General features: G+C 41.5%; 1 protein-coding gene across 4 annotated transcripts in view; it reads left to right on the forward strand.

Moving 5' to 3' along the window:
- The window catches only part of RAB11FIP4 (RAB11 family interacting protein 4), a 128055-nt gene that overhangs the window by 41568 nt on the left and 60403 nt on the right, over positions 1–26084 (forward strand). For all 4 annotated transcript variants that reach the window (XM_074889135.1, XM_074889136.1, XM_074889137.1 and 1 more), the window contains exons 2-3: positions 2011–2098; positions 12216–12304. In XM_074889135.1, the coding sequence (XP_074745236.1) occupies positions 2011–2098; positions 12216–12304 (177 nt within the window). The remainder of the gene's footprint in view (positions 1–2010; positions 2099–12215; positions 12305–26084) is intronic.

A 26084-nucleotide genomic window follows, 5' to 3' on the forward strand; every position in this document is an offset into this window, starting at 1 on the left:
GCCTGTTTGATTATACTGTTTTGAATGCACCCAAAAACAGTTTGAAGAAAGGAATTTCTGGCACTGCTTCATCCTCCTATAACATCTATGTTGTTCGTGAAGGTGAGCAGGGGTAACACTGACCCAGCTTTCCCATGTCAAGAGTGTCTCTACTTAATTGGTTTCAGTAAGGATTTCCAGCTAGTCTTGTATGCATTAAACGCACACTACTGTTTCTGGTGAAGGGGTTATGGTTTGGAAACAGAAACATGTCTTCTGCTGCTATAAATTAGTGGGGCAATAGTAATTGCTTGTGGTACCAGATGTAGGAATTTGATCATGAGTCGCATGATAGCTGACAGCAGGGCTCTGCTGCCCAGCTGGCAGGACTTGAGTTGTTGAAGCCTTCTGCAATAAGAAAGTTTTAAGATTTCTAGCTTGTCGTGGGCTCTGACGTCATCATACAGCTCCTTATTTGCCCTGCCTACATGAGCTGATTATTTTTTTCTTCTAAGAAGAGGAGAGGGGAAAGGATTCAATGTGAGGATCAAATGTTATTTTCTCATTCAACATATTATTTTGCATGTGAGTAAAAATTTTGTCATTTTCTCATCCAGATTTGCTTGTTCTAAATGAGGCCTTTGGCTGATCATGACATTTATGGGCACAGAGTGAATTTATAAGCACTGAGAGGATCTGAAAGCAGAAGTGTCATGCGCACATTAGTGCATTATCTGCAGGGCTTTAAGAAACTGCTAGGGTTCTGCTATCATGTAAAAAAAAAAAAAAATCACCAGAAAATTGAGAAACTGGGTCATCTGGATTCATTTGCTGTATATCTTTCCAGCTGGGCTTTTGTTGCTGCTCAGACTGACATATCTGAGCTCACACTGTAGTCACCAGGATTGTGCAGCATCCTACGTGCCTGCTGGCCTTGCCTCCTACACTCATCTTGTTTATACTTCAGGGTGTCTGGAGGGCCCAGATCAAGGTCAGAGTTGTGCTGCAGCTGGCTGTGAGCTTGCTTACGAGCAGCAAGAGGCTGCCTCTGCCTCAGTGAGGGTACCTGCTAGGTACAACAGGCAGAGGCATAGGGACACGAGGGGACTTCTGCAATGTCATGCAGTATCTTTATCACAGAGAGGAGAACAGCCAGGTGGGGTGTCCCAGCACTGTGCCCACCTCCCTGGACTGTTCTGTCTCTCTCCTTATTCTTCTTCAACTACTTGTTTCTCTATTCCTTTATTCTAGACAGCACAACACACAACAGCCTCTCCAGTCTAGATTGCTTTTTCTCCCTCTTTCCCAAAACCCTCCTGAAAAATCTGCCAGACCTTCTTTGGGGCAAATGCCAGTTTGGTGGCTGTGTTTATATTCAGTGTAATCTCATTTTCTGGTGAGTAGTGATCAGAAAGGCTAAACTGTGAAGCTGAGATTATAAGAAATAAGTACATTGCTTATTTGCATAGTTTTTTGTGCTGTTAATATACCTCCATTTTCCTATCCTTGTATTCTCTGCTGTGGCAAGGAAGTTTTGTTTGGTCCCAAGTGCTCAGTGAGTTTTATCTCCTATAGTCTAGATTCTTCAGGGAATGAGGTTACTATGGGTTGTGCACATCTTTGTCTGTCCTTTCTCCTTCCCCAATAACTTTTGATAAGAGGGATGGAGATCACTAAGGTTTTAAGTTCCTATGAGCCGCATACAAGGGCTCTTAGGGAAGGAGATTCTGTTAGCACCCTACGATGAGAGACTAGGTCACAGATTCACCCTTCATTAATATTAAGCTCTTCAGATTCCCATATGAGAGTATTAATATGTCTCAGCTGCAGAAGTTTTGGTCAGAGCACACACCTCAGCACCAGGTATTCCAACCATAAGACATGATTTCTCCTTGCAGAACAATTTGTTGGCTGATTCAAGTGAACATTACAGGTATTCTTGCACTTGGGGTCTTCTGTAGAAGATATAGACCAACTGAGCAACAGATGATGCACCAAGTTCAACACCTATTTTATGATCTTTTCTTTTAGGTGGAAAAACTGGCAAAGTACTTGGACCCAAATGATTTGGGAAGAATCAATTTTAAGGACTTCTGTCATGGAGTTTTTGCTATCAAAGGTATGTGCGTATTTCTTAAAAATAATCCTCTCAGTTCCACTAATGTTTCTCTGGGTGCAGAAGATGTAATGATCAAAGACATCCTCTCTTTTGACTGTGGTTATTTGTAGTGACAGTAGGGCAACTCTGGGAACAGAACCTCTATATTTTTCCTCATGTGTCAATGTGAGCAATACTAGCGTGCCTGCATCCACAGTGTATTGGTTCACTGTTATTTTTTCAGAACAAATGTGATGTGGTTTAAAGACAAATGTAACAGAAGAAAGAGTAGCTTTGTGGTTACCAGGCAGTGCCAAAGTCTGATACTTCCAGGTTGTCATCTGGTTCTGCTGTTGATTTACCTAAGGAAGTTAGAGAGTCCTTGGGCTTTAGTTTCTCCACTAGGAAATCTAAGACTATTATACTCTTCTTGAGGTATCTGCAAGGTATAGTTAATTTATGTTTTCAAAGTACTTGGGGATATGTTTGGCAATGAAAAGGGTTAATTACAGGTTGGCCATACAAGCCCTGAAGATAGAGACCAGATGGATCAAACCAATTCCTTTTGCAAGGAAACAGTCCTTGACAGAAGACACAGACATTATTATGCTATAGCTTAGCCAAAGGGCAACGAAGCAAACAGTGAAGAGGGACTTTAGCTGTTTTGCTGCTGATTAGTTTTCTAGCTTCCCATAGAAAAGTAATCCAGCCTGTCCTTTTCCAGACGCGTAGTATGTCCTTAGTAAAGTGCCAGAGTGCTGTCATAGCCCAGAGGCTTCACTTCAGTGACAGGGTGAATGTCACAGTGACCATAGTGTGATTCCAGGAGAAGCCTCTGGAGAGTCTGCTACGATGAGATTATTATGAAGCCATAATGATGCAAGAATGTAACACCACAGCAATTTTAATTAAAGTTTATGGCAGCCAAGGACAGTGTATAATTATGTAAAATTACAGTGGGAAGCTGCTTTCAGTCCATGTTCATGGAGACATCTTCCAAGGTGACACTGATGTGTTTGAAGAGAAGCCAATAGAAAGCCCAGAAGGAAAATCAATACATTAGTGTATAGACACTCAAGTCTATACTGGAGGCTTTCCTTTTCCAGGAAATGCTGTAGGAAACTGGGTTCTAGGTTAAATAAGACACAAGCTCTGTAAGTCATCTGGTAGTCCTCTCTAATTCAGAGTCTAAAGATGTGCACAAATGCACAATATATGATCAGGAAGCAATAGATGTGACTCAGAAGAACATCTCTTCTGTAATAACTGTGCCCTTGTCCACACTGGGCAGTAGTCTCAGTGAAGGAGTGGGCAGCTACGTTTCCTTTTTTGTGAGGGACAGCGTGTGCATGTTGACAGTTATCAGAGAGTGATGATGCCTTGGGAGTTTTCATCCTTGCTCACCTTGTGGGAACTGATTCATGTATTCATATCCTAAGGTCTGCAAAGATGTGACTGAATCAAACTCTCTGGAGTACTTGTACTATATACTATGTATACTCTATACTATAGCTTAAAGCCCGTATGTGGAACATATTATAGATAGGGTCCAAATCATATGCTCGATGGATATTAGTATGTATACATGAACAGATACAAAGAAATCATCCAATTCTGCAGCCTCACCTAGAGCTCTCTTAGCACATCATTAGCATTGTCAACACTTACACAGTGTCAGTGCCAAGCGTGTGTAATTGCAGGAGCAGTTGTATCTGTTTCTGATAAGACATTGTTATGCATGCTTTCACAGCATCTCTTTAGAAAAGCTGGTTCTGTTGCTTACCTCACAGTATGGAAGTTTTATTGGTCTTTAGTTACCAGCCCCATTTCTCTTAAAAATTAAATTGGTCATATTAAAGTTCAGAAAGGGTATGTCTACCTTTCAGAATGGAAAACCTCCACAATGTTGTTACCTCTCACTTTTCAGTGCAGCCACATCCCAGGGGTAGCAGCAGGCTTCTTATCAAACAAAAACAATTTGTCTTGGCAGCAACAGATTATAAATATGATTCTTTGGCATCTCAGCCTATTGCAGTTGCTTGGGGCAATCAGATTAATAGAGCAAAATGAGATCCTACTATAAATCCAGTTGGTTTTTTCAGTAATGGAATATGAAGCTGTGTTATTCTTAGCACTGGAAGCCAAATGTTTAAATTCAAGCTTTACTATCCTAATGCCTTGCCATATTTCTTATTTATGAGACATCAAATTAATTTGTCTCATAGATGCTTGCCTTTATAGTATGCTGAAGAAATTTTTTGCTGCACAGTGTGGTATGGTGTCAAGGTTTTTTTGGTAGTTCAGTGCTTTGAATGTGTTTAAAGAATGAGGTTTGAAGCATCTAGAACCACAGATCCAAATCTATGGTAAAGAACTGACCTCTGATGATGTTGATTTAAACATTTCAGATCCAGGTATGGATCTTAGCAGAAAACTCAATGTTGGAACCTGAACAAAATCCCAAACATTGGAGTGTTCAATGTCTGCTCTGTAACTGGCTGGTAGCAGCTCTCGCTGCAAGGAGAAACCCAAAACCCTGGATCTGAAATCTGCAGCTTGGCCTCCCTCCTCCATAAATCAGGGCATTGTTCACTCTTGCATGGTACAAATGAAAAGTGTTGTGTTCCTTTACAAGTGGACATCAAGGCTTGTCTCCTCCTTAGTGCTCTGAGCTGGATAAACCTCATGACATACGAATCATGTACCTTCACAGCAGCTGCTGGGACTATCAGGTGGAAAAGACAATTAATCTTCAGCTGCTGAGTAGCAGGAACTGTGGGGAAGGGTGTGCTGACGAGTCTCACTAACAGCAGGGACCTTTGGAAGTGATGGAGAGGACTTTTTTTCAAGTGGAGGTATCTATGCTAGAGGGGAGAAGTGTGTTGGAGAAATTAATTCCTACTGTGTCTCTGGGGTTGAATACTGGACAGGCAGGGTGCTTTCTATTTATGGAAAGCTTTGCTTCTTTTTGCTGGCCCTTTGTGGATTAAAGGACTTTGCCTCAGTATCTGTGCTGAGCCCCTGCTGTCTAGGCTGCTTTCCCCACAAAATTAGGCTCTGCCAGAGCCAGGGACAGGCTTGCTATCAAATTTAAAGCTTTGCAGCAATTTCATTGGAATGCTAGCATATGAAGGTTTTACTCCTTCTGAAGCTGCCCTCTCTATCTGCTCACTGCATGGCGTTATTTCTAATAACTGCATCTGTCTGGAGAGCAATTGCCATGAAATAACACCTCTACCCTCTTACCTAGCAGCTGTGTCAAACCCAGTATAGCCTAAGAAGTGGCACTGCTTAGAGACTTTGAGAGCAGCCAGAACATCACTCAGAGGCTGAATTCCCATTGATTTCAGCAGGGTCAGCGTGGGATCCATTACTGTTTGCTCAGTGGAGTCAATGACTGGTTTTGCTGTGCTGAATTTATTATACTGATCCAGTAAATATTTTCTGCCACTTGTAATACTTAAAGACTTGAGTGGAACTGTTATTTCTAATGTGCTATGCAGGCTGGTAGGTTCCACAGTCAGATGTGTTTGTGGGACCAGGCTCTTGGTATGTTTAGCAGGCTCTAATTAAGTCTGACCTGTTCCTTCTATTTTAAGATTTCTGTTGTCTTTCCAATAGTCTCTCTGCTTTGATATTCCACTCTAAAAGAAACCCAAACCCTGACAAGTAAAGGGTGAGCTCCCCCTACTGGGTGTTGCTGCTCACAGAGATGAGAGGGTACAGCACGAATACAAATTAATATAGAATTAAAAGATAAAGGCAAATGTAATCTGACTTTATAGCTTATTTTAACCATGAAAACAACTCTGACCACTGTGTACTAATTGGAGGGTAATGGCTTTCATAATGGGAGAGACTGAGCCACGTTAGCACAGAGCACTTCTGCAATCTTTGTGCTCTAGCAGAATCAGTTTTTTCAGATGAAATCATACAGCCTGTTTTTCTCCTGGAGCAAGAGAGTATTTTCCTCATCCTGTAGAAGTTTTAAGGACGTTTAAGTTATGTTCTGTATAACATTTGAAAACAGGGAGTTGTAGGAGCTCCTTCATATTCATTAACAGTGCGGAAGAAGCACAGTTGTGAATTTATACACTTCCCCACCTGCAGCAATAGCAACCTTTGAATCTTCAAAATAGTAACACAGAGCATTATGTGCCTTCAAAAATCCACCTCTGTGCTTCTCTGGATCTTTAGGCATCTAATAACTGCAGTTGGCTGGAAAGCTTCTAGAAGCAGTCTTCATGTGAGCAGATTAAAGTTAAAAAGTAGATATGTTTCCCCATGAGCTCCTAGCAATTTTGATGAAAATTTCAAGAATACAGATTTGCCCAAAGCTTTAAAGAAATGTTCAAAAAGGGAAGTTAGCTGTTCTGGTAGTTCAGACTGAGACAGGTTATCTGGACTGTTAAAGAATATGGAAATAGTACAATATGAAATTTGATGGGGTTTTTTCTATGCAAAGTTTTCCAAAGCAGAATATTTCTGGCCTTCTGCTTCACTGGAGATTTTTTTTTTTTACTTTTCTTTTATAGTTTCATTCAGATGCTCCAAACATACATATTTCTCACAAAATCAGTGCCAAGTTTTGACCACCTCTTTTAATGAACTTTAAAATCTAATTTGCAGTCCCTTAGCTGAGAATGGTATTGTACCAGCTTTGCCCAGAAGATCCAGTTTGGAATAAGAGATGGATATGTTGCAGTCATGTAAAAGTTTATCTTTATTTGCCAGGCACTAGTGTTTGTAATGTATACCAATACCTAAGACAGCCGCACTAGCACAGGAATTTCAGTAAAGCATTGCAGAAAACCTCAGTCTTGATGAACCCATTTAGGCTCGTAGCTATAGATCTCAAACTTCACAGTATAACTGGAGATGATTTGATGAGTCTATCCATTCTTTTAAGAATAACTTATTGACAAGAGTGGTACTTGGGATAGCTCCAAGGAGGACTGTCATATAAATGTGAAGAGCTGAGCTTTCCTGTTGTAAATTACACTATAGCTGTTTAATGAACTGAAGTTGGTTACTCTTAAAAGTACTTCAGAGTTTTCTAAGACTCAACTACATTTTACTAAATATAGCCTGAAACCATAAATGAGTTTAATACACCATTAAAGATCCAAGGGTAGATAAAGTAAAAAGCTATTGCTTTTAGGAAAAATGCCAGGAACCAACTACATTCAATTAGGTAACCAGATTTGATTTCCTATAGTATTAAAATAGCTTAATTGCCTGTGAAAATTGCCTGGTGCTGTATGGGTTAAATCTCCTTCTTGGAGCATTTGCAGGAAATCACTTTGCTACAATTGTGTTTATTTGTGGCCAGAATGTATGTTTGTACATTGACTGTTTGTTAGGGTGTGAAAACCTATTTTTTTCAAAAATGAAACTGAAGGTAAATTTGTAAAATTATCTTGTAAGAGAAGTCGTGTCTGGCATCCTGAGTGAACTGAAAAAGTTAAAGGTTCATGTCTTCCCCTTCAGTGATTTGTAAAACACTTTCATCATCTTTGCTTAGGACTAAAGATGATCCTGTCCTGCCTCTGGACAGCCAGAACTGTGTTTTGAGAGTTTACGAGTCTTAGGTATTTTCACGAAAGGAAAAATCTTAGCTGGTTATTTTCACAAAAAGAAAGGATAAATGACCTAATGGTTTTGGTGGTACTAAGAATTCTTGTTCTGCAGCAGCTTTCTGACCAGGGACAGGTGATTTTCCACTTTACCTCACTTCGCCCTGTAAAGTGCAAATAATTCCAAGCTCATATGCTACTCCCTAACCCAGTTTTGGTCAAATGAACTGTGTTTGCTTATGCATTTTTAATATTAGGATAAATAGTTTTTAACTCAGATAATTTTGACAGACCAGACTAGAGAGTGACTCAGTTCTTTGTTAAACAAGAACTCATACATGTCTGTGTGTCAAACAGTCTTCTGAGTGGCACAGAGAAGCTGCCTCTGTGCTGGCTCATCAGGTGTCTTTAGCCAGAAAAGAAAATTAAGCAGCTTCTGGCCACTCTTATTTTGGGATCTGATAGTTAAATTCTTTCTCCAGTTACAAGATTGTCCCTGATCTGTGTCACACTGCACAGTGATTTATATAATGCACAGCCCTTCAGCAGAGTGTTCCTCCATAGAAGGCATCATTTTGCGGAGCTGAAGCAGTAAATACACAAGGACTTGAAACTATTCCTGGGTTAGCTCTTTGCCTCTGTCTACTGCCTCACTATGATTGCAGTACAGCTCAGTCTCCTTGCCAAGTGCTGCCCTGAAATGTAGATGAGGAAATTTTCTCAACTGTAGCAAGGGAGAGAGAATGTCAAGCATATTAATATCCTACGATACAAGTAGACATCCAAATGAAATATCTCTAATCAGCCATGTAAGTAGCTTTCGTTTTTACTATTTCCTGGAAAATTAAGTTATAGCAATAATGGGACATCTTAGTGCAGAAGGTCCTTAAAGTAGCCAGGAAGTATTCCTTAGCTTATTTGCAATGGGTTATTTATAGACAGTTTCTAGCCTTGGGCGCATACTGCTGCACAGCTTGAAATATCCATCATGGCAGTTCTGCAAGCCTCAGCAAGCATGTTTATTCTCAAGAGTGGTAGTGGTAGCAGAGAGCACCATGTGTGCCAGACTAGACTGCTCACTGTACAAATTGTTGTCCAGTACCTTAATATTTCCATACTGAGATTTGCCAGAGTAAACCTTGATTTTTCATTGTTTTCTGTCTGGACTGTGACACACTAATTTAGCTCACTGGCACTTCCCAGGCTGCAAACCAAAATATATTCTGGTAATAAGACATACGCATGGTATTTGAGACACTATAGTATCTCCTCTTTATATTAGGCCCCTTGTGTAAACCTCCTGGACTACTTGGAAAATTCAAGTTATCATTTGGATAAGGGGAGCAAAAGGTGAGATATGTTAGCACTGTTGCAGAAAAACACCGAGTGGAAAGCTGATGCATTTCCCAACAGTGTGCCAAAACCCACCCTCCTGGTGATAAGGGATGGCCCAAAGAAAAGACCAGTACCAGAGTCCTTCAGAGTTAAGAGATTCTGATTTGTGTCTTCACAGAGAAAAAGAGCAACAGAGAATTTATTCTTCAAACACAGTTCTTAACAGGAATAAAACCAGTGGCACAATCCTAAGATTTGTGAAGCCAGTGGCCATCTTTCCATTGATTTGATGGATGTTGGAACAGGTTCAGATGTTTGCAAGGTAGCAATGATGTGATCTCAAAGGATCTCAGAGGAAGATGGCCTCCCAGCATTTCCTGCTCTTCTTCCCTTTTTTATGGAGTATAACAACATGCAGATCTTCCCCACACAGTGAACAGATCCAAGCTGTCATGGCAGCTTGCATGCTAAGCAAACCTTTCCCACAGGGGACGCTGGTTGCTGCACACTCAGTCCGCACTCAAACATCTTCCCACCAAAAAGTCACCTTTGCAGAAGAAGATAGTCTCAGATGAACCTACATCCCCAATCTGTCAGTGCCAATGGAAACTTGGCCTGTGACTTCAAAAAAAGCAAGATTTGGCTTAATTTGCCATTTCAAGCTATGCAACTAGGTAAACAAATTGGATTAAATGCCTGGTGATGTTCTGGAAATGGGTCGAATGCTTGATCAGCTTCTGTGGTTCTGGATCAAGACATAAAAGCCTGTGCCAGGTGGCTCTCATGAAGAAGTGAGGGCTGCCCCGAGTAGGTTAGGTACAAAGGAGGCAATGCATTTCTCCCCAGTGTTTTTACTGAATAGGCTTGAATTTAAATGGCCAAGGGGTATCATGAAGGGGTCCACCTTAATAGATAAGGAAGATAAAAGAATGTGATCAGGAATAATCTCAGGTAAGAACTGAACAGCAAAGAGGGGAAACAAAAGACCTCGCAGCTAAAGTCTAGATTTGAGACCCTGGAGATCTGGGAGCTATTTGTGACTCTAGCTCTAACAGACCAGTCTGGCTGGCCTTTCAAAAGGAGGGAAGGCAGAAAGGTTTCTGAGTCCCCCTGTTCTGGGCAGTTAAATCCTTCTTTGAAGACCCACAGCTTTTGTGACTTTTCCCCACCAAAGAAGAAAGTTGGGGGAGGTGATAACTTCTCCCCTAACAGGTTTAAATGAAGATTGACAGCTTAGAGGTCTTCAGTTAAAAGCACTGTTGTTAATACAACTGAATTAGGAAAATAAGGCTTGAAATTATAGCTGAAGATACCATTGTTGGGAATTTTTAGGACGGTGTAAACACATCTCCTTCATTACACTAATTTACATCCATTACTGTGTAGCACTTGGCATTTATTTTCTTTTTTGTTGGAGATAACTAATGAGTTGGTGCTCCATATCATGCAGAGACCTATTAGCAAAGTAAGCAGTTCATACGTGTAAAGACTCTCACAGTGGGTGCTGGCATAAGGCAGTTTTATGAGTAATAAGCTTTGGTTATTATTCTGCTTTGGTTATTACTCTATATACTACTTTATGTCAAAAGGTACAAACAGTAGATTGAATTCTCCTCTATAAGAGGACTAGGGAATAACTTCAGTCAAGCACAGGCTGGCACACTTAATGATAAAACCAAGGGAAAGAAAAGGATCATAGCTGGGTGGGAAGCACGAGAGTCACAGGCAGGGCAAATTATGTAGAAAGATGTTCTCTCTAGGCAAACAAGTTTAACATCTTGCCTCTATCAGCCAGTAAATTATTTTTTTGGATTGTTATTCCCAGGTGATCTCTTCTTTGGGAAGTGACCCTAACACACCATTCTCACACACTAACTTCTCCATCAAAGAGAATAATGCACAGAAGTGTGCAATTAATAGCTTAATTTAGTCTCTGTTCTGTGCCACTTGAGAATCTCACTTTGCTGCAGAAGTTGGAAAAGGAAAAAGAGTCCTGCTGCCTGTTGTCCATGTGACACTCCTGACATCTTAATGGTTGCCTCATTCACCATGTGCTGCCTCTGACACATGCCTGTGTGTGGGAGACAGGAACAACGTATTCATCCCCCATATTAAGCTTCCTCCATCTGGTCACCTTTTTGGTCCTTTTAAGTACTCCTTTGCTTTGTAAGGGACTCCTCTCCATAACCACAAGGTATCTTCACCCCTACAGATGTTAGCCTTTTATTTTAAAAGCAAGAGAGATCAGCTAACAGTATAAACCCATGCAGTTCACACTTTCTCACATTACTGTTTCCTCTGGCTCACCTGCCTCATGAGTGGGTATCAGTGTGTAACCTCACAGCCAAATGTATTGCATTAGTGATGGGACAGAAGAGAAAAATACTGGTGGATAATTGCAGCTTCCAAGTAGGGTAGTGTACAACACATGCTGAGAAGGTTTCACACAGTTTAGGCCCGAGGCTGTAAGCTGGTTATTCTAAAATAGCCTGGCCTGATATTACTGCTGTCTGCAGCTCAACATGCCAAGTGCAGTCGTTGGTAATTAATGAGGAATGAGGCATTTGGTGATTTCAGTGTTTCTATATTTGTCTCAGGTTTTCAGATGAGAGGAGGACTGAGGGAAACAGACATTGATTTTTCCAGCTGTTAATGCGGTTGTTAACAAAACCAAACACAGAATCTGAAAATCTCCAGTTGCAGTGCATAGATATTTGCTTGCCAAACATCACATGCTCTGTGACAGAGCTCTTTCTGAAGTGGAATTTGTGACATTTAGGTATTGCCCCTTTGTCACTTAGACCAGAGAAAATCAGAAGGAGCTCCTCCACTGACACTAATGTGCAATAGACACTGGCTCATGCCAAGCCTGCAAATCCAGTGTTTGACCTGAGTCTGGGGTTGGTCAGGGGTGGGTTTCTATCCCGCAGGATGGTTTAGCAAGCCAAGCAATGCTCAGCTTTCAGTTTCATTGCAGTGTAGAGTATCTGTGCTGAGAATCAGCATTAGTGTAATTGCACTTATTTAAGTGCCACATGCTAAGTATGTGCTGTGCAGAACTCTGAAGGCAGAGCTTTGTTACAGCTATTTAAATATTCCAGAGCTAGCTTTCAAGGTTTTGTGCATACAGATTAGCTACAAACCTGTGTTTCTTCCTCCATTGTCCGTGCAACCTCTGGGAAGATAACCTCTCAGGCTGACCATTTGCTCTTGTTTCTCTTTGCCAGGCTGTGAAGAGTTACTAAAAGATGTCCTGTCTCCTGAAAACTCTGGGCCTCGACACTACGAGCCACAGTATGTTGATTACTACTACCAGGTAAGAAAGGTGCTAATTCTGTCTCATGTTAGTGGACTGCGGAAGCCTATGGAGTGATGTGTAGTTGTAAATGCTGTTGTTTTACTTGGCCTGTTGACTCTTCCTTCCTAGATTCATGACTGTTAGCAAGCCTTCTGTACTGGTTTAAACTGCATTTAACATAGGGTAGCTGACAGCTGGCATGAGAATATTTAGGATTTGGATAGCATTCCTCTTAGAAGACTTGGTATTCGTTTGGCTGTGAAGGGAGACATCACATACAAGCTCACTGGCACCACACAAGTGGAAAACACTGATTTGTATCTAATTAAATCAGTCAAACTTTGTAGGTGAACAAGTCCTCAGAGACCTTCTGCAGATGATAAACAGGGACTCAACAGCTGTTGGGAAGCAGAAACAATACACTGTTGGTAACCTTGATAGTACTTTGGCTGGTGGGTATAGCATATTTTCAAACCATTAAAGGTCTTAATCTCTATCCTTAATTTGACAGTCTCTGTGCAGTCTAACAAGCAGGACAATGTCAATTTTTCCTTTAAGCATCTATTTGTCTCTCCTTCATTTTACTTTAGTTTTAATCACCTCCACCCATGTAAATTCTTAAGATTAAAGGTACAGTTAGCATTGTACACTCAGATAAGGATTGCGTGTCACTGGTGTTAGGAGACTGCAAGTGATCCTGAAATCAGTAGGGAAAGCATTTTACCTTCCCAGGTGATGAAGTGTGAGAACAATACTCATGTATTGAGGAAAGACATGTGATAAGCATGCTGGTGCTACAACACTTCGTGGTATTATACAAAATGGTTTCCACTGTTCATACAAAAAGTATAGAGACATTTCCTTCACCTCAGTGCAGAAGATGTCTGTTACAAGATGGAAGGAGCCTTCCATGACTGCAAACAGGAGGGCAGAATTTGGTCATAAACTTTCTTAATGAGGAAGAGTTGTCTGGGCTTACTGGCTCTTTTTGCTTGAAATGACAGGCTGGTTTTAGTACCTGGGCTGTGGCAGGACACCACCATAACTCTGCTTGTTTCTGAAGCCCTATTTTTTCTTTAACTGATGACATAGATACCCGCCATGCTGTTGCTTGGTTACTTTAATAGATATCATAAACCAAACTCCCTGTTTTGCAGTAGATGATAGAGGTTATAAAATGGAAAGCAAGTTCTCTGCAAACACTAGATGTTCCCCTGTTGCTATGCAAGACTGGTTCTGACACTCTTTGAAGGCAGGCAGCTTGGTTGTTGGGTCTTTATTCCTCAGGGATTTCACATCTGCTGTCACCCGAAGATGTGCTGTGGAGGGTGCTTGAAGACAAACTGTGAGATGGCTGCAAACTGCACCACTCCTGCCACCCATCCTCCAGGAGAGCCTGAGGGTGGGAGTTGCAGTTGCTAATCCAGATGATTAGTTCTGTTTGAGTTCTAGATTTGTGCCTCTGGGAGAGGAAGGGAGCAGAGGGTGACCCTTCCTGTTCAGAAAGAGTTGATCTGGCAGTGCTGTGGTGGAAGCATTGCTGATCACTCCAGGTAGGACCTCTGATGTCCACTAGCCACCCTGTATGGTCCCTGCAGTGGGCAGCACCATTGCAGTAGAGTCCAGCAGCTGTGCTTGCCCACTTTAATTGGGATGATGCAGTATTTCTGCAGCCTCTGAGCAGAACCAGGTTCTTCCCCACCTGCCCGCAGGGCAGATGAGCTATCATGGTGGGGAGAGGACAGGAAAGAGTGCACACTGTTGTACACCTCATGCTTATCCCACAGCTCCTCTGCACAGCTGCCCTCCAGAGGGGATCCGTTTCATTTACAATCTTCAGGTCTTTCACGTGCAGTTTAGAAACTGTTCACTAGATGTCAGTTAAAGACTGGGAAAAGGCTGTGAACGGGCTCTGCACTTGCTTTAAGGATCATCTCCTATGGCGGAAAGTTGGAGTTTTCGTTCTGGTGAAACAGAGAAGCACCGAGGCCCAGGTGGATTTGAGGTTATCACCGTTGATGAGATTTGTTCCCCATTCCCAAGGAAGTGTGTACTGAAATTATATGAGCTCTCCTTGCATCTGGTGCTGTAGTCAAGTTTATGGGCATCTCCCAATGGCACAAATGGTAGTTGCCTGTCTAATCTGATTTTCATCCCAGTATATCCTTTGCATGTCTGTCTAAATCTCAGGTGCAGTCAAATTCTCAAGCAGCAGAAGGATACATCTGCTGTGATGGCACAAATAGATATTTTAAAAGGGGATGCATCTTTTTTATTCCACCCGAGGGGCTGTACTTACACAAAGGCAGGTACTAAGCTGGTTCATTGTTATGCTGTCTCTGTATTCACAATGTGATTTAAGAAGAGGAGGAGATTTATCCTTGTCACATGTTATTTCCCCTGTCCCCTGCTTTCACTTTTGCTTCCTCTCTCAAGTGCTCACTCCCTCTATTGTAGCTTTCTGAAGCCCAAAGGCAGAAACCTGAAGATGTAAAGATAATGTCGAGAAGTGGGATGAAGTGGCAGGAGCCACAGTAAGGTGCTAAACTGATCCAGCTGTTCATGTATGTTGAGTCAAATGGGGAAGAAGAAACTGCCAAGCCTCCAGCCTTTAATTACAACCAACTGGATGCAATTAATTTAAATTGATACATAAAATCCCCTGATACCAGGAGCTTGGGGCATTGCATTTGACATTTTCTAAATGGTCTGCTTTTCCTTTTTTTTTTTTCCTTCAGTGTAAGCAAGAAGAAAAGCTGACAAGCTTTTAATGTCTAAAAACTTTGTCCAAAAAGGAGAAGAAAATCCTATCGTATATGCAATTTAAAATGCAAAGACCATTCTATGGAAAGTTTCAAAGGGTTTATAATGAGTGGCTGTGTTAGTGGTATTTCAGGTGAACAGAGAGGTTTTCCTTTGAGCTCAAGTCTGTTAAGGTGATTTTTGCAGAAAGCAAAGAGCAACACTTCGTTACTGTCAGATCAGTGGGAATCCATCAGCATTGATTCAGGTTGCAAAGAGTATTTTTTCTCTTTGGACCAGAGAAAGCTGGTGGGATTGCAGTTAGGAGTTGGCAGTTGTAGAGTCCCTGCTGCTCCAGGACCTACAAATAAACCTGCCCCCTCTGTCTATGAATTCAGAGACTGTTGATGTGGTCAAGGTCTGTATTGTGCTCCATCTGAGGCATTGCTTCAGTCAAGTGCTGTTTATTAGTATAATTTCTGTCTCTTACAGCCTTTAGAGAGATAATAGAAACACTTTGAGTTTGCCAGAAGCCAACTTATCGACCCTGAATTCCTTTCACAGTGTTTGATGCTATGGCCTCAACTCTTGTTTTGACTCGTTTGAAGGGAGACAAAAGTCTCCCTAGTCCAGTATGCAGGATTTGCTTTGTGGCGAGCATCTGGTAACACTTCAGAGGCCTTGCATAGCCTTATGGAGTTGGTAACCAACAGTAAGTCCACAGCTGAAGTATGTGTGTGAAAACCCAGACCCAGATTCAGCCAGCTCAAACAAAGTAAAGTGCCTGTGTCTAGTATTTCCAAATGGCTGGCTCTGGGCCTTCCTGGGCACCTAGCCAGATGGGAGCACTAGCCACAGGACTCAGAGGGAATTAGGCTGGCTGCATCTGCAGCTCCCTGGCCAAGATTTGCATTGTAGGCCCTGAGAAGCAGTGACCTGGGTCTAGGTGCTCTTCTGTCTGAGCACCTAAGTTTAGGAAGAAGGGAATCAGCAACAGGAGCTGGATTTTTCAGCTCTTCACCTGGTGTATTTTGGCAGTTCAGATTTGAAGGGAGCCTGAATCTAGATCACCCGGATAGATGACAGAAGAGGAGGTTGAATGGTGGATCTTAGAGCTTCTCACCACCAGGTAGCAGGGTACCTATTTGAGTAGCTGCTTGTGAAGGGACAGACTATGTATTTTTACATGTGAGTAATTGCCTTTTTGTCTGAAATCAGTGCCCAAATGCCATACATGCAAACCCAGTGGAAGAGCATGTTGTAAGATACAATAATAGCAGAATCCTTATTTTAAACAAGGCTGTTTGTTTCTTATTAATTGTTGTTGTACTGAGTTCCTGCTTTCCATTTTTTCTCTGCTCTCGCCTGTAAATGAGAGAGTGAATCTGCCTCTTAACAAGATACAGGGTGATTGCTGCATTTCAAAGAATGAGCTGCCTTTTCAGGCCTCTGTGTGTTTGCCTGCCTGCCAAGTGATTAATTACACTGTATGAACAGCAGAAAAATTGTTGAAACATGACAAATAAATTGTGTTTGCCTCTGGGATGGAGCTGGGACTACTAGCTGATCTGCTGCTTTGAAAATATTTTCAGTAGCAATTAAGAGTCTCCCACTGGCTTCTGAAAAAAGTTTTTTCCCCACTAGCTGCTTGAGGATATCTGCTAATACCTGTGTCAGAACAGAGGGGGCCTTTCTGCACTTGGAAAAGACTGTGATCCAAATGGGTTTTTCATTAGGCTGTGGAAGGATGTAGCAGCCTGAGACACAGCTGGACTGAGGGAAAGGTGAAGAGCCATTTGCATAGGTCTCCTTTGTCAGCCTGGAATTGCAGTTATCTCCATTGTGCTGTCTCTTGCTATTTATTGAAAAGCAAAGTGCAGGAAAACACTGAATATTTTACTGAACTCAAACTTGCAGTTCTCTTCTTCTTGTTACCATCTTAAATAAAGTGCTCTTTTTTTTTTTTTTTTTTTTAACTGAGGACATCCCTTTCACCAGGTATGCCAGCAGTTGCAGCAATGTTAGTTTGCTGGCGAACAAATCTCTCTGGCTCACTTCAGTAGAGAGGAGCAAGCAAAGACATCAAATCTTACCTGAGCCCAAGAAACATCTGCCCTATCACTTCTAGTTTCCCAGAAGCCTGTTCTGCCCAGTTTGGGGTGGTGTCCACCACAAAGACAATGACACTCAAGGAATAATACTAACCTGACACCACAAGTTAATGCAGATCTTTACTAAAGATAGCACCACGCATCCTTCAGAGCTTATCTGTTGACGTATTTTTATCTTTTGTACAGACTGGGCAGTGCTGAGCCCCTAAGAAAATGTCTTCCCACATGGTTTGCTCTGGGTCTGTGCTGAGCTAACTCTTCTGGAAGCTGAAGCAAAGTTTGAGTGAAGGATGTCAGATCTAGTGGGGAAACTCTGGAGAGTCTATAACCAGATTTTTTTGTATTTTTCATCTCCTATATGCTGTGTTTTGAAGCGATGCCACCTTGACAATCAAGTCATCAGTGTTCTTGGTCAAAGTGACCTCATTTGTCAGGAGGGTTTTCTTCATACTGTTTTTCCTGATGTTAAATACAGGTGTTGCCTAACTGTTAATGTGAAATACATCCTTCCTCCTGCTTTCTGTGGTAGCGTTAGCAGAGACACTTCTATCTTAGCAGAGGCAAAGCAGCTAAGAAGTTAAGTTGGAAATACCCTTCCAACCGATAGCAAAGAGAAGAAAGCAGCCTGCGTGGGAAGAAGCAATATTAAACACAGCAAATTGAAGCTTTTTTTGTTTTCTGTTTCTTATCAGCCTGCAGTTTTCTCCACCACCACAGTCTCTCAGTGATTCTTGGCTCCCATTGTGTTTTCAGCCCTGCAGATGATCAGTCTCTGTTTCACGTGTGAAGACTTCCCTCCCTGTGCTTGAGACTCTTGGGGTGTTTATGCTGCACAGCCATCAGCGCAGTGCGTGTTTGCAAATTGCTTCCCTTACCAAGCTGCTGGTGGGCTCTTCTGTCCTGCTGTCACTGCAGGACCCGCGCTGTGATTATGAGCAGCTCATCCTAACGTCTTTCCTCAAGAAGCTGGGAGAGAGGCTGCATCTTCATTTCTGCAATAGTCAAAACCTGGGACATGCATGTCCCCCAGTACTTCCAACTGGGGAATGTTCTGGCTCAAGCCTTTCTCTTGGGTATGCCAAGGGAAGCAAGAAGGTTCCCTGGTTTCCCTGGTCTAATCTAGAAGTCTGGTTTATATTTGGTGCTCCTAAATCTGCCAGATTCTCCTTCCCCTCAGCTTCTGCTGTATCTCCTGGGAAATGAGCTCTTTGGGAGGCCTAGGCTAAGGATTGATCCCAGCCCCTGCTGAAATCAGTAGAAAGACGACTTATACCCTGGCAGGAGTTAGGTCAACACCTTGGGTTGTTCTGAGGTGGTTGTTGCCTGAATCCCTCTCTGGAGAGGAGACGGGGGAAGAAAAGCGTGATAAGGCACAGCCATGCAGTTACAGAGAGAAAAAACTCCATGTTCCTAGGTAGGACTAGGCAGGATTATACACGGCAACACACTGCACCGGTGAGAATTTTATTGTAACCTCTAAGGGCAACACTCAGCAATTCATTCTTTTCCTATTTTTTTCCAAGCATCAGAAAGCAACATTAACTACAACTGCCGAGGAACCCCCAGTGAACAATTACCAAGAGCAATGAAGAACACAGCGTGCCCCCATTTGGGACTAATTTACATGGAAATTGCCTGCTTTCACCTGGCAATATTCTGAATTATATATTTTATGTTTATGCATACATGCAAAAATAAGTGTCCTTGGTACAAAACACCTGCATAAAAATAATCTACCTCTCTGGCTGCTCAAGCTGATTACAAAATGCTGCTCTGAAGAAATGTTGTACAGAGAATGAGCAGTTTTGCACTCAGTGCAAGGTAGGCATCTTCCAACAAAATAAATGCTGACTCCTCCAAAAACAGCCATAAAAGAGATTGAGGATTATTTTCTTTTTCAAAACCAGTTTAAATTTTTGATTTGGTAGAACATCACACGCTGACATTTTTAAAGGGGAAATTACTTTTTCCCTGACTTGTTTTTGCTGTTGTATGAAACACGCATAAAATAATACAAAAGAAGTGAATCACTCTGGCCCAGTCAAAAAATATTTCTTCCCTTTCTCAAAATGTGTTTTGGATTTTCTTTTGAGAAAAATCTGAGGTTTTGACCTTCTTGTCCTGAGCTGGGCCAAGAAAATACTTTGAAATCTAAGAGCTCCCAGACTGGAAGAAATGTTTTCCCACCCAGTTTTTGCCACAACACCCCAAATGCAATCTCTCTGTCGGAGGCCAGCAGGAGACTGCTCAGGGCTGGGGTGTGACCTGATAGAGATGTTGCTTGAGTTTCTGTAGCCCTCAGAATGGAGTACCTCAGTGCAGCAGTGTTTATTCGGGTAGTGCCATGGTTTCAGGGTTAGGAAGCTGGGCTGAATTGGTGTATGTCAGTGTTTCTGTGAAAATTCTGCCAGTTAGCTCGTTAAATTTTAAGCACCTGCTCTTGCCAGTGAACTACTGGCCTCCTGTAATAGACACTTAAATCAGTGAAGGATCAAATATTACTCAGTTCCCACAGAGACTTGTCTGAGTCAAAATTTACCATTTCTTAGGCTATATTTGGCTGAGTGGTTTGAAACAGGTGGAAGTATGACTGCTCGGTTCAGCCATCCTTGCTGTGACTCAGCGACAGTGATGAAGTTCCAACCATAGTGTCCTTCCAGGCATCTATAGGAAAGTCACCTCATGCACTTATTGTTATCTATGGCTCTTTTTTGAGTATTTATTTCTGTTCTGTGGCCCAGGTTGTGTTGTATAGCATTCAAAAGCTTTACCATTTGAAAGTCTGTCACCTATCTCTTTGATAAACCTCTCTTTAATAGACATTTTCTGTCTCATTCCTATTTTTTCCTTCTGAGGCATTATCTTCAAGCTTTTAATCTGCTGATTTTCTGACTAAGCACAGTTTTGGGGGTGGTTTTTCTGGAATTGTCAGTTGCCATGGCAAAGTATTCCTCCCATCCTTGTCTCTCCATGGATAAACCAATTTAAGCTGTGGCTCAGTCCTTGGGTAGAGGCTGTGAAATGATTGAAGGCTAAAAGTTGGTCTCTTTCTATCGAGGAAGTCACATGCCTATTGATTTAATCCTTCAGGTAAGTATGGCTTTGTGGTTTAGTCCTTTTTGCCTTTTGTTTGCTGTACTCAAAATCTGTCCACTTTAATTTGTGGTGTGTCTTGAATATAGCATTCTTAACAACATAAGGAAAAGAAATATTATGACAGCACTCACTGGGTACTGTACTCCTGTGAAAAAAATACAACTGCTCAGTCAGAGGGTGGTGAACACATCTTGACTCTGATATATGGCCTTTGGGGAATACCAAAATGTCTGTAATAAAAGTAGCTACATAAGAGGCAGTGCATGTAGCGTTCAGGGAGTTTCTTGACACTTGTGTGACAAGATGAGGATATCTTTGCCCTCCAGTTCAGAAACTTGAAATTGGCTCACTCTTTGGTTTTATTTTTTTATTTCCTATTCTGCTTCATATCTTTTCTCCTTGCTGCTTAGGGAAATTTGTTCTGCATTTATGGAGGATTTTGGGACAGAGTGGTGTTCTTGGAATATTTTCAGTGGGAAGGCTCTAAAATTGAAATACAGGAATTTTTTTTTTTTTTTTTTTTTGAGTAAAAAGCATTGGTTTATGTAGGTTTTGGGGTGGGTTTTTTTGGTCAGAAGCAAGTTCTGTGTAGACCCGAAAAAGCTGGTTGATAAAGCAAAGATTCCAGGTTATTACAAAACTGTAGAGAGAAAGTCAACCACAAAGAGATGTTCTAGCTAAACAAAGCCAGCAAAATCCCTCATTACACAAGCAAACATAAAAGATTTGACTGCTTCTTTTCTGCCTTCTAGCCTCTCTGACCAAACTGAGAGCAGTGTATTCTTTTGGAGGCAGCTTCTCTTATTTTTCAAAACAAGAGCTGCACATACTGCTAGGAATTTTCCCACTTACATAAAAAAAATCCCTCCATAGATGAAATCTTACAGGAATCATTTCTGTCACACAGCTGCCACTATACTGCCCACTATATTTTAGAGTTCAAATACATGATTTCAGTAGCCTCAAGAATTGCCTCCAAAGTGACCCATGCCATTCATGAAATTGCCCAGTACTTTTCCTAGTTATGAAAGCTCTAGGACATTTTTCCCACTTCCTTCTTCTTGCATTTCACACCCAGCCCTTGCAACGTCCAAAATCCCCACAAAACCACGTGGACTTTGGCTTACCCCTTCGAGTGTCTCCCCCCACTAGGTTTTCCCAGCAGCGTTGAGACCTGCAGCCCATGGTGGGGAACTACCCCAGCAAAGTGCTGGCATGGGGCGGACTGTGGCACTGTCCTCTATCAGAGGCAATGGAAATGTTTAAAATTAAGCCATCGTACTCAGCTGGGCTCATAGAGCTAAAAATTAGATCTTGATTATGTTGTCTATTTTTAGAAGCTGGAGAAGAATCAAAATGTGATTTTTTTAAAATATTTTTTTTATTTAATTTTTTTAACATGCTGCAGTAGAGAATGCATTTGTCTGGATGGAGGCAGGCTTTTCCAGTACTGGCACACATCTGGGCTGTGATAAGCAATTTCTAACTGAACAGGAAGAAAAAGTAGGCCAGCCTACAAGAGAGTATCTAGGAATTACTCCTGAGGGATTTGTGCTACACTGCCTCCAGCAGCTGAAATAACAGCATGAAATTGCGATTAAAAATTAAGAAGAGATATGGGCTATTTGACCTTCTTTCAATCAGGGACACAGAGGCCCTGTCTAGAATAAGGATGCAGAGAAATGCAGCTTCTGTTGAGCGACTGCATGCCAAGAAGAGGCTGTTGAAGTTCATGCTAAGCTCAGTGGAACAGAGAGATCATTTCTTTCCATTCGACACGGTCCTTGCAGAGCCTGGACCAGTTTCGGAGCTGTGTGTACACTGGTGGGGCAGTGCCACCAGGTATGGGGACTGCCGCCTGCCGGGCAGTGTTTAGAAGTAGAGTGAAACAGTCTTTGCTCCAAGAGATATGGTCTAAACAGATTAGAAATAGGAAAGAAACTGTCAATTGTTACATTTTCCAAGTTTACAGAAACCCAGGCAAAATTAGTTAGGCCCCTGAGAGGCCTTGTTAATTAGGAGGTTTTTTATTTGGCTCACCTTTTTACCCAGACTGTTACTGTAATTACCCAGCTGACTCTAGTATCAGTTGGGGAATAGGCCATGAGATAGAGTAGCCTGTTTAGGTGGATGCGTACACTGAATCCCAGGCTTGTTTTGGTACTTGGCATTATGATAAGCTACTAGGAAGGTTAAGTTGGAATAATAAAGTAGCCATGGCAGTGTTGATTCAAAGTTGACTCAATTCTGATGAGCATTTTGGGCTGACAGGGTGAACCTGGCAGCCTAGTCTCAAATCACCACAACTAGGAAGAATTTGGTGAGGGAATGCATAAAGTAGACACAGTAAGATAAAAAAGGCATATCAAAAAGGGGGATTCCTTGGAGCTTTTGCCAGCCTATGTAAATAGGACTATGACTGGCTTTCCAAGAGACTGATTGGCCTTCAAGGAGACATCCCTAGTGTGAATCCTGTTCATTTGTTACCTTTCTACGGTCACTTGACATATTGTTTGGGGCAAAGGCTTTCTTAGTGTGTGTTTGTACAGCACCACGTAGAGCCAAAGCAGGATGACTGGAGGAGAGAAAGTTTGCAGGCTCTGCACTCTTGGATAGATACATCCCAAATACATAAATATGGTATAAATGTATTGTAGGGTTTTTGCCAGCCGTTCTTATAGAGTAGTGCAATACATAAATAAACTTTCTTGCCATGGTAGAAATTTATTCATAACACTGTGTACAAAGCCTGACCTCATTTAAAATGGGGGGAATTTCTCAATTTACACATACTGAATATGCTACCACCTTCTTCTAGCAGTAGGGAGGACATGTTTGCCTTGTTTTGGTCACAGAGCAATAGACAGAACCTCAAGTGGTTTTTATATATTCTCCACAAGAAGTTTCCTATACTGGTAACTGTTCTCCATTTATTACTGGCATATGTATGTTGAAAAAAATATTGCTGTTTGTTGCTCCAATGAGTTTTTCATTACTGTGTCCTTGAAGGCTAATGTCATTGAGGAAGATTTGTTGGGGTAACTGGGGCATGTATCTTTCATCAGGAGATGGACCATATGGTTACAGTGCCCTAAGGCACACTCATGGAAAAGTCTAGTGCATGGAAGATGGGAGCCTGTCCAGAATGGGGAGGGGTGTTGAGGAACCACTAAGAACTGTTGGTCATATTCTTAGATGATGAAAATCAGCCTAAGAGCATGAAAGAAACATGTCCTCTGGGAGGACAGGACCACTTCCTTTTAGAAGGAAGAGATGGGAAGGGGAGAAACCAACACTATGTTCCTGCTGAGTTAGGTTTTTTCCCATCTTGTAAGCTTTTAAGACTGTTACAGTAGGAACTTTTTATATATATATGCCTCCTTTCAACTCTTACAGCTTCACCTTCGCCGGGGTCCTCTTTTGTCTTAGAGTTTCAGAATTTAAAATGATTTGTCATATTTAGATATCTAAAAGGTCTCTGCCATAAATCTCTACATTTTAGATTAGTGTATTTCTTGGGATCTTTGCTCCACTGGTTTCTTGTTACATTCCTCAGAATATTTCATAGACGAGTTATTATTGCAGTGTGTTCAATGAAATTTTTTCTTAGTGCATTGTACAAGAGAGCTTACATCAAGACTGAATGAAGAACTGATGTCCTACTTTCCCTTCATCCATTCACAGTGCAGAACTGCCTCTGAGCAGAGTGTGTCTCCAAAACTGAGCTCTGCGCACCGAGCAGATAGGTATGCAAAGACAACTTACCTAAAATGTATATGTAGGAGTGCAGTGAGGAATGAAGAAAAAAGGGAGGGGGAGATGAATTCTCAAAAATCAGAGGAAAGTAAATCTACAGCCACAAAAAGAAAGATAAGGTTTGGGAGATTAAAGCAAAAACAATTGTGTGAAGTCTGAACTGTAATTAGAATAGTTTCTCTCATTCACCTGCTACTTATGGAGACTGGGTTTTCTGCAAATGTTTCTGGTACCCCCCGTTATCCTAAAGGATCCCGTGCACCATACAACCTCTAGACCAAATCTCATAATACTAATTGAATTAGAGGTCTTTACTGTGGTTAAACCTCCATCAGTAAACTTCGAGTAGGAATTTCAGAATTTGGTCTGACATATATGAAGTCTGTGCCTAAAGTGTAAGATAAGTGTTCCTTCTTTGTTTCTTTGGGGTTTTTTTCCTCCTTAATCTGTGCATGATAAAAAAATAGAAACCAATATGATAATGGGTAATTTGTGATCCTTTTTGTCCTTTTGTGATCAGTTTATCCTTTTGTCCATTTTGTGATCAGCTTATCAGCAACAACCCAGAAATGTTAAATTCTGAGGACGCCGAGTCCATGTTCTGGAATCTCTAGGCCTTGTCCAAGTAACATCAGCCCTGCCCATAAAATAATGCAACTCTTTCTCCACTCCCAGAAAAGGCCTTTCCTGTCTGTGTGTCTGTGCCGTTGTACATGCATTTTCAAAGCTCTGGATCCATGCATTTTCCACCTGTGTTTTATGGCTTTGCTTTTGCTTGTTTATCTCCAGGAGCACAGAGTGTGTCTCTTGAAGAGATGCTGAGAACCTTGTTGGTGTTCTCCCTCCCTTTCCAGTGGGACATTTACTACATATATATGTACTGCAAAAACCTAGGGGCTCTAGATTGGTAACCAATGTACCCCTACATCAGCATGGGATTTGGGCTTTAAGAGTTTGTGAAAATCTTAGCTTAAACCAACAGTTTTTACTTTGTTAAATTCTTGGCTTTTTTAAATGAGCTTGCACAGATGTTTCCAAGGAGAAAGATTCATAAGTTTCTTTTAACCCTGTGGAAAGGTAAGGAGTGAGACCTAAATAATGAATGAAGTCAGTATTTCACTGTGTCTCTAAGATCTGATTTTTATGGAAATCAGTAATGCACAGTATTTTGCAAGACTAATAGTTAAATATTGCCTTTCATAAATATTTGTTTACCTTTTGAACTCTTCAGCACAAGGATCAACAACCATCCCTTTATGAATTGCTCTTTGCAGGTTATCTAGCCACAGGAGCTGCCACAGGTTTCTCATCTGGGAAGCTGTCAGTTAAGTGAAAGAGTAAATCACTGGCTTTCTATTTGCACATTTTTTTTTGAAACTGCACTTAAAATCTGTTTGTCTCACGGCCAATCCAACAGTGAGATATTATAGAGGAATTATAAAGGGAGTTTTGTGCAGTGAATTCAGGGTTTTCACCTGTTGCCTAGTACGATTCCTTGCCTGTGAAGAAACTCTGAGTAAGACTTCTCAGATTATTGTACCATGACAAAATTTTGCTATCAGGAGACATCCTGTGTCATGTCGCGGTACTCGAATCAAAGGGGAAAGAGTTTGTACTTCGATACTGCAGAAGATGCCCTGCCAAGAGTGACTGATATCCTGCTGGTCTACAAAGAAAAGTTTTAGCAGTGAAATGTACTGAATAACACTGACCCATGTGCTTCATGAAGCAAAATCCAGGGAAAGACCTGGAGCACTTTCTCTGCAGTTATTGAAGATTACTGTTTTTTCCCCATGAACAAAATTGTCAGATGTTTCCTGACTTAGAGCCAGGGCATTACTTGCTGTGCTGCTGAGCTCTTCCTCTAGCTTGTATGTAGTCTCATTAGATCAAAAACCTTTACAGGAAGAGACAGTCTCTCTTGATTGTATTTGTATAGTGCCTGTCATGTGGGGCTCTTCCTTTGCCTCTCCCCGGGAGTACAGGTCCACTTCCTTTTAGAAGGAAGTGATGGGAAAGGGAAGAAACCAACACTATTAAGAGTATATGAATATTTACTGTACCAAACGTTCGTATTTAGTCTGACATAGATA

This window comes from Strix uralensis, chromosome 19, assembly GCF_047716275.1.
Source record: "Strix uralensis isolate ZFMK-TIS-50842 chromosome 19, bStrUra1, whole genome shotgun sequence".
In the NCBI taxonomy this organism is placed as follows: Eukaryota; Metazoa; Chordata; class Aves; order Strigiformes; family Strigidae; genus Strix; species Strix uralensis.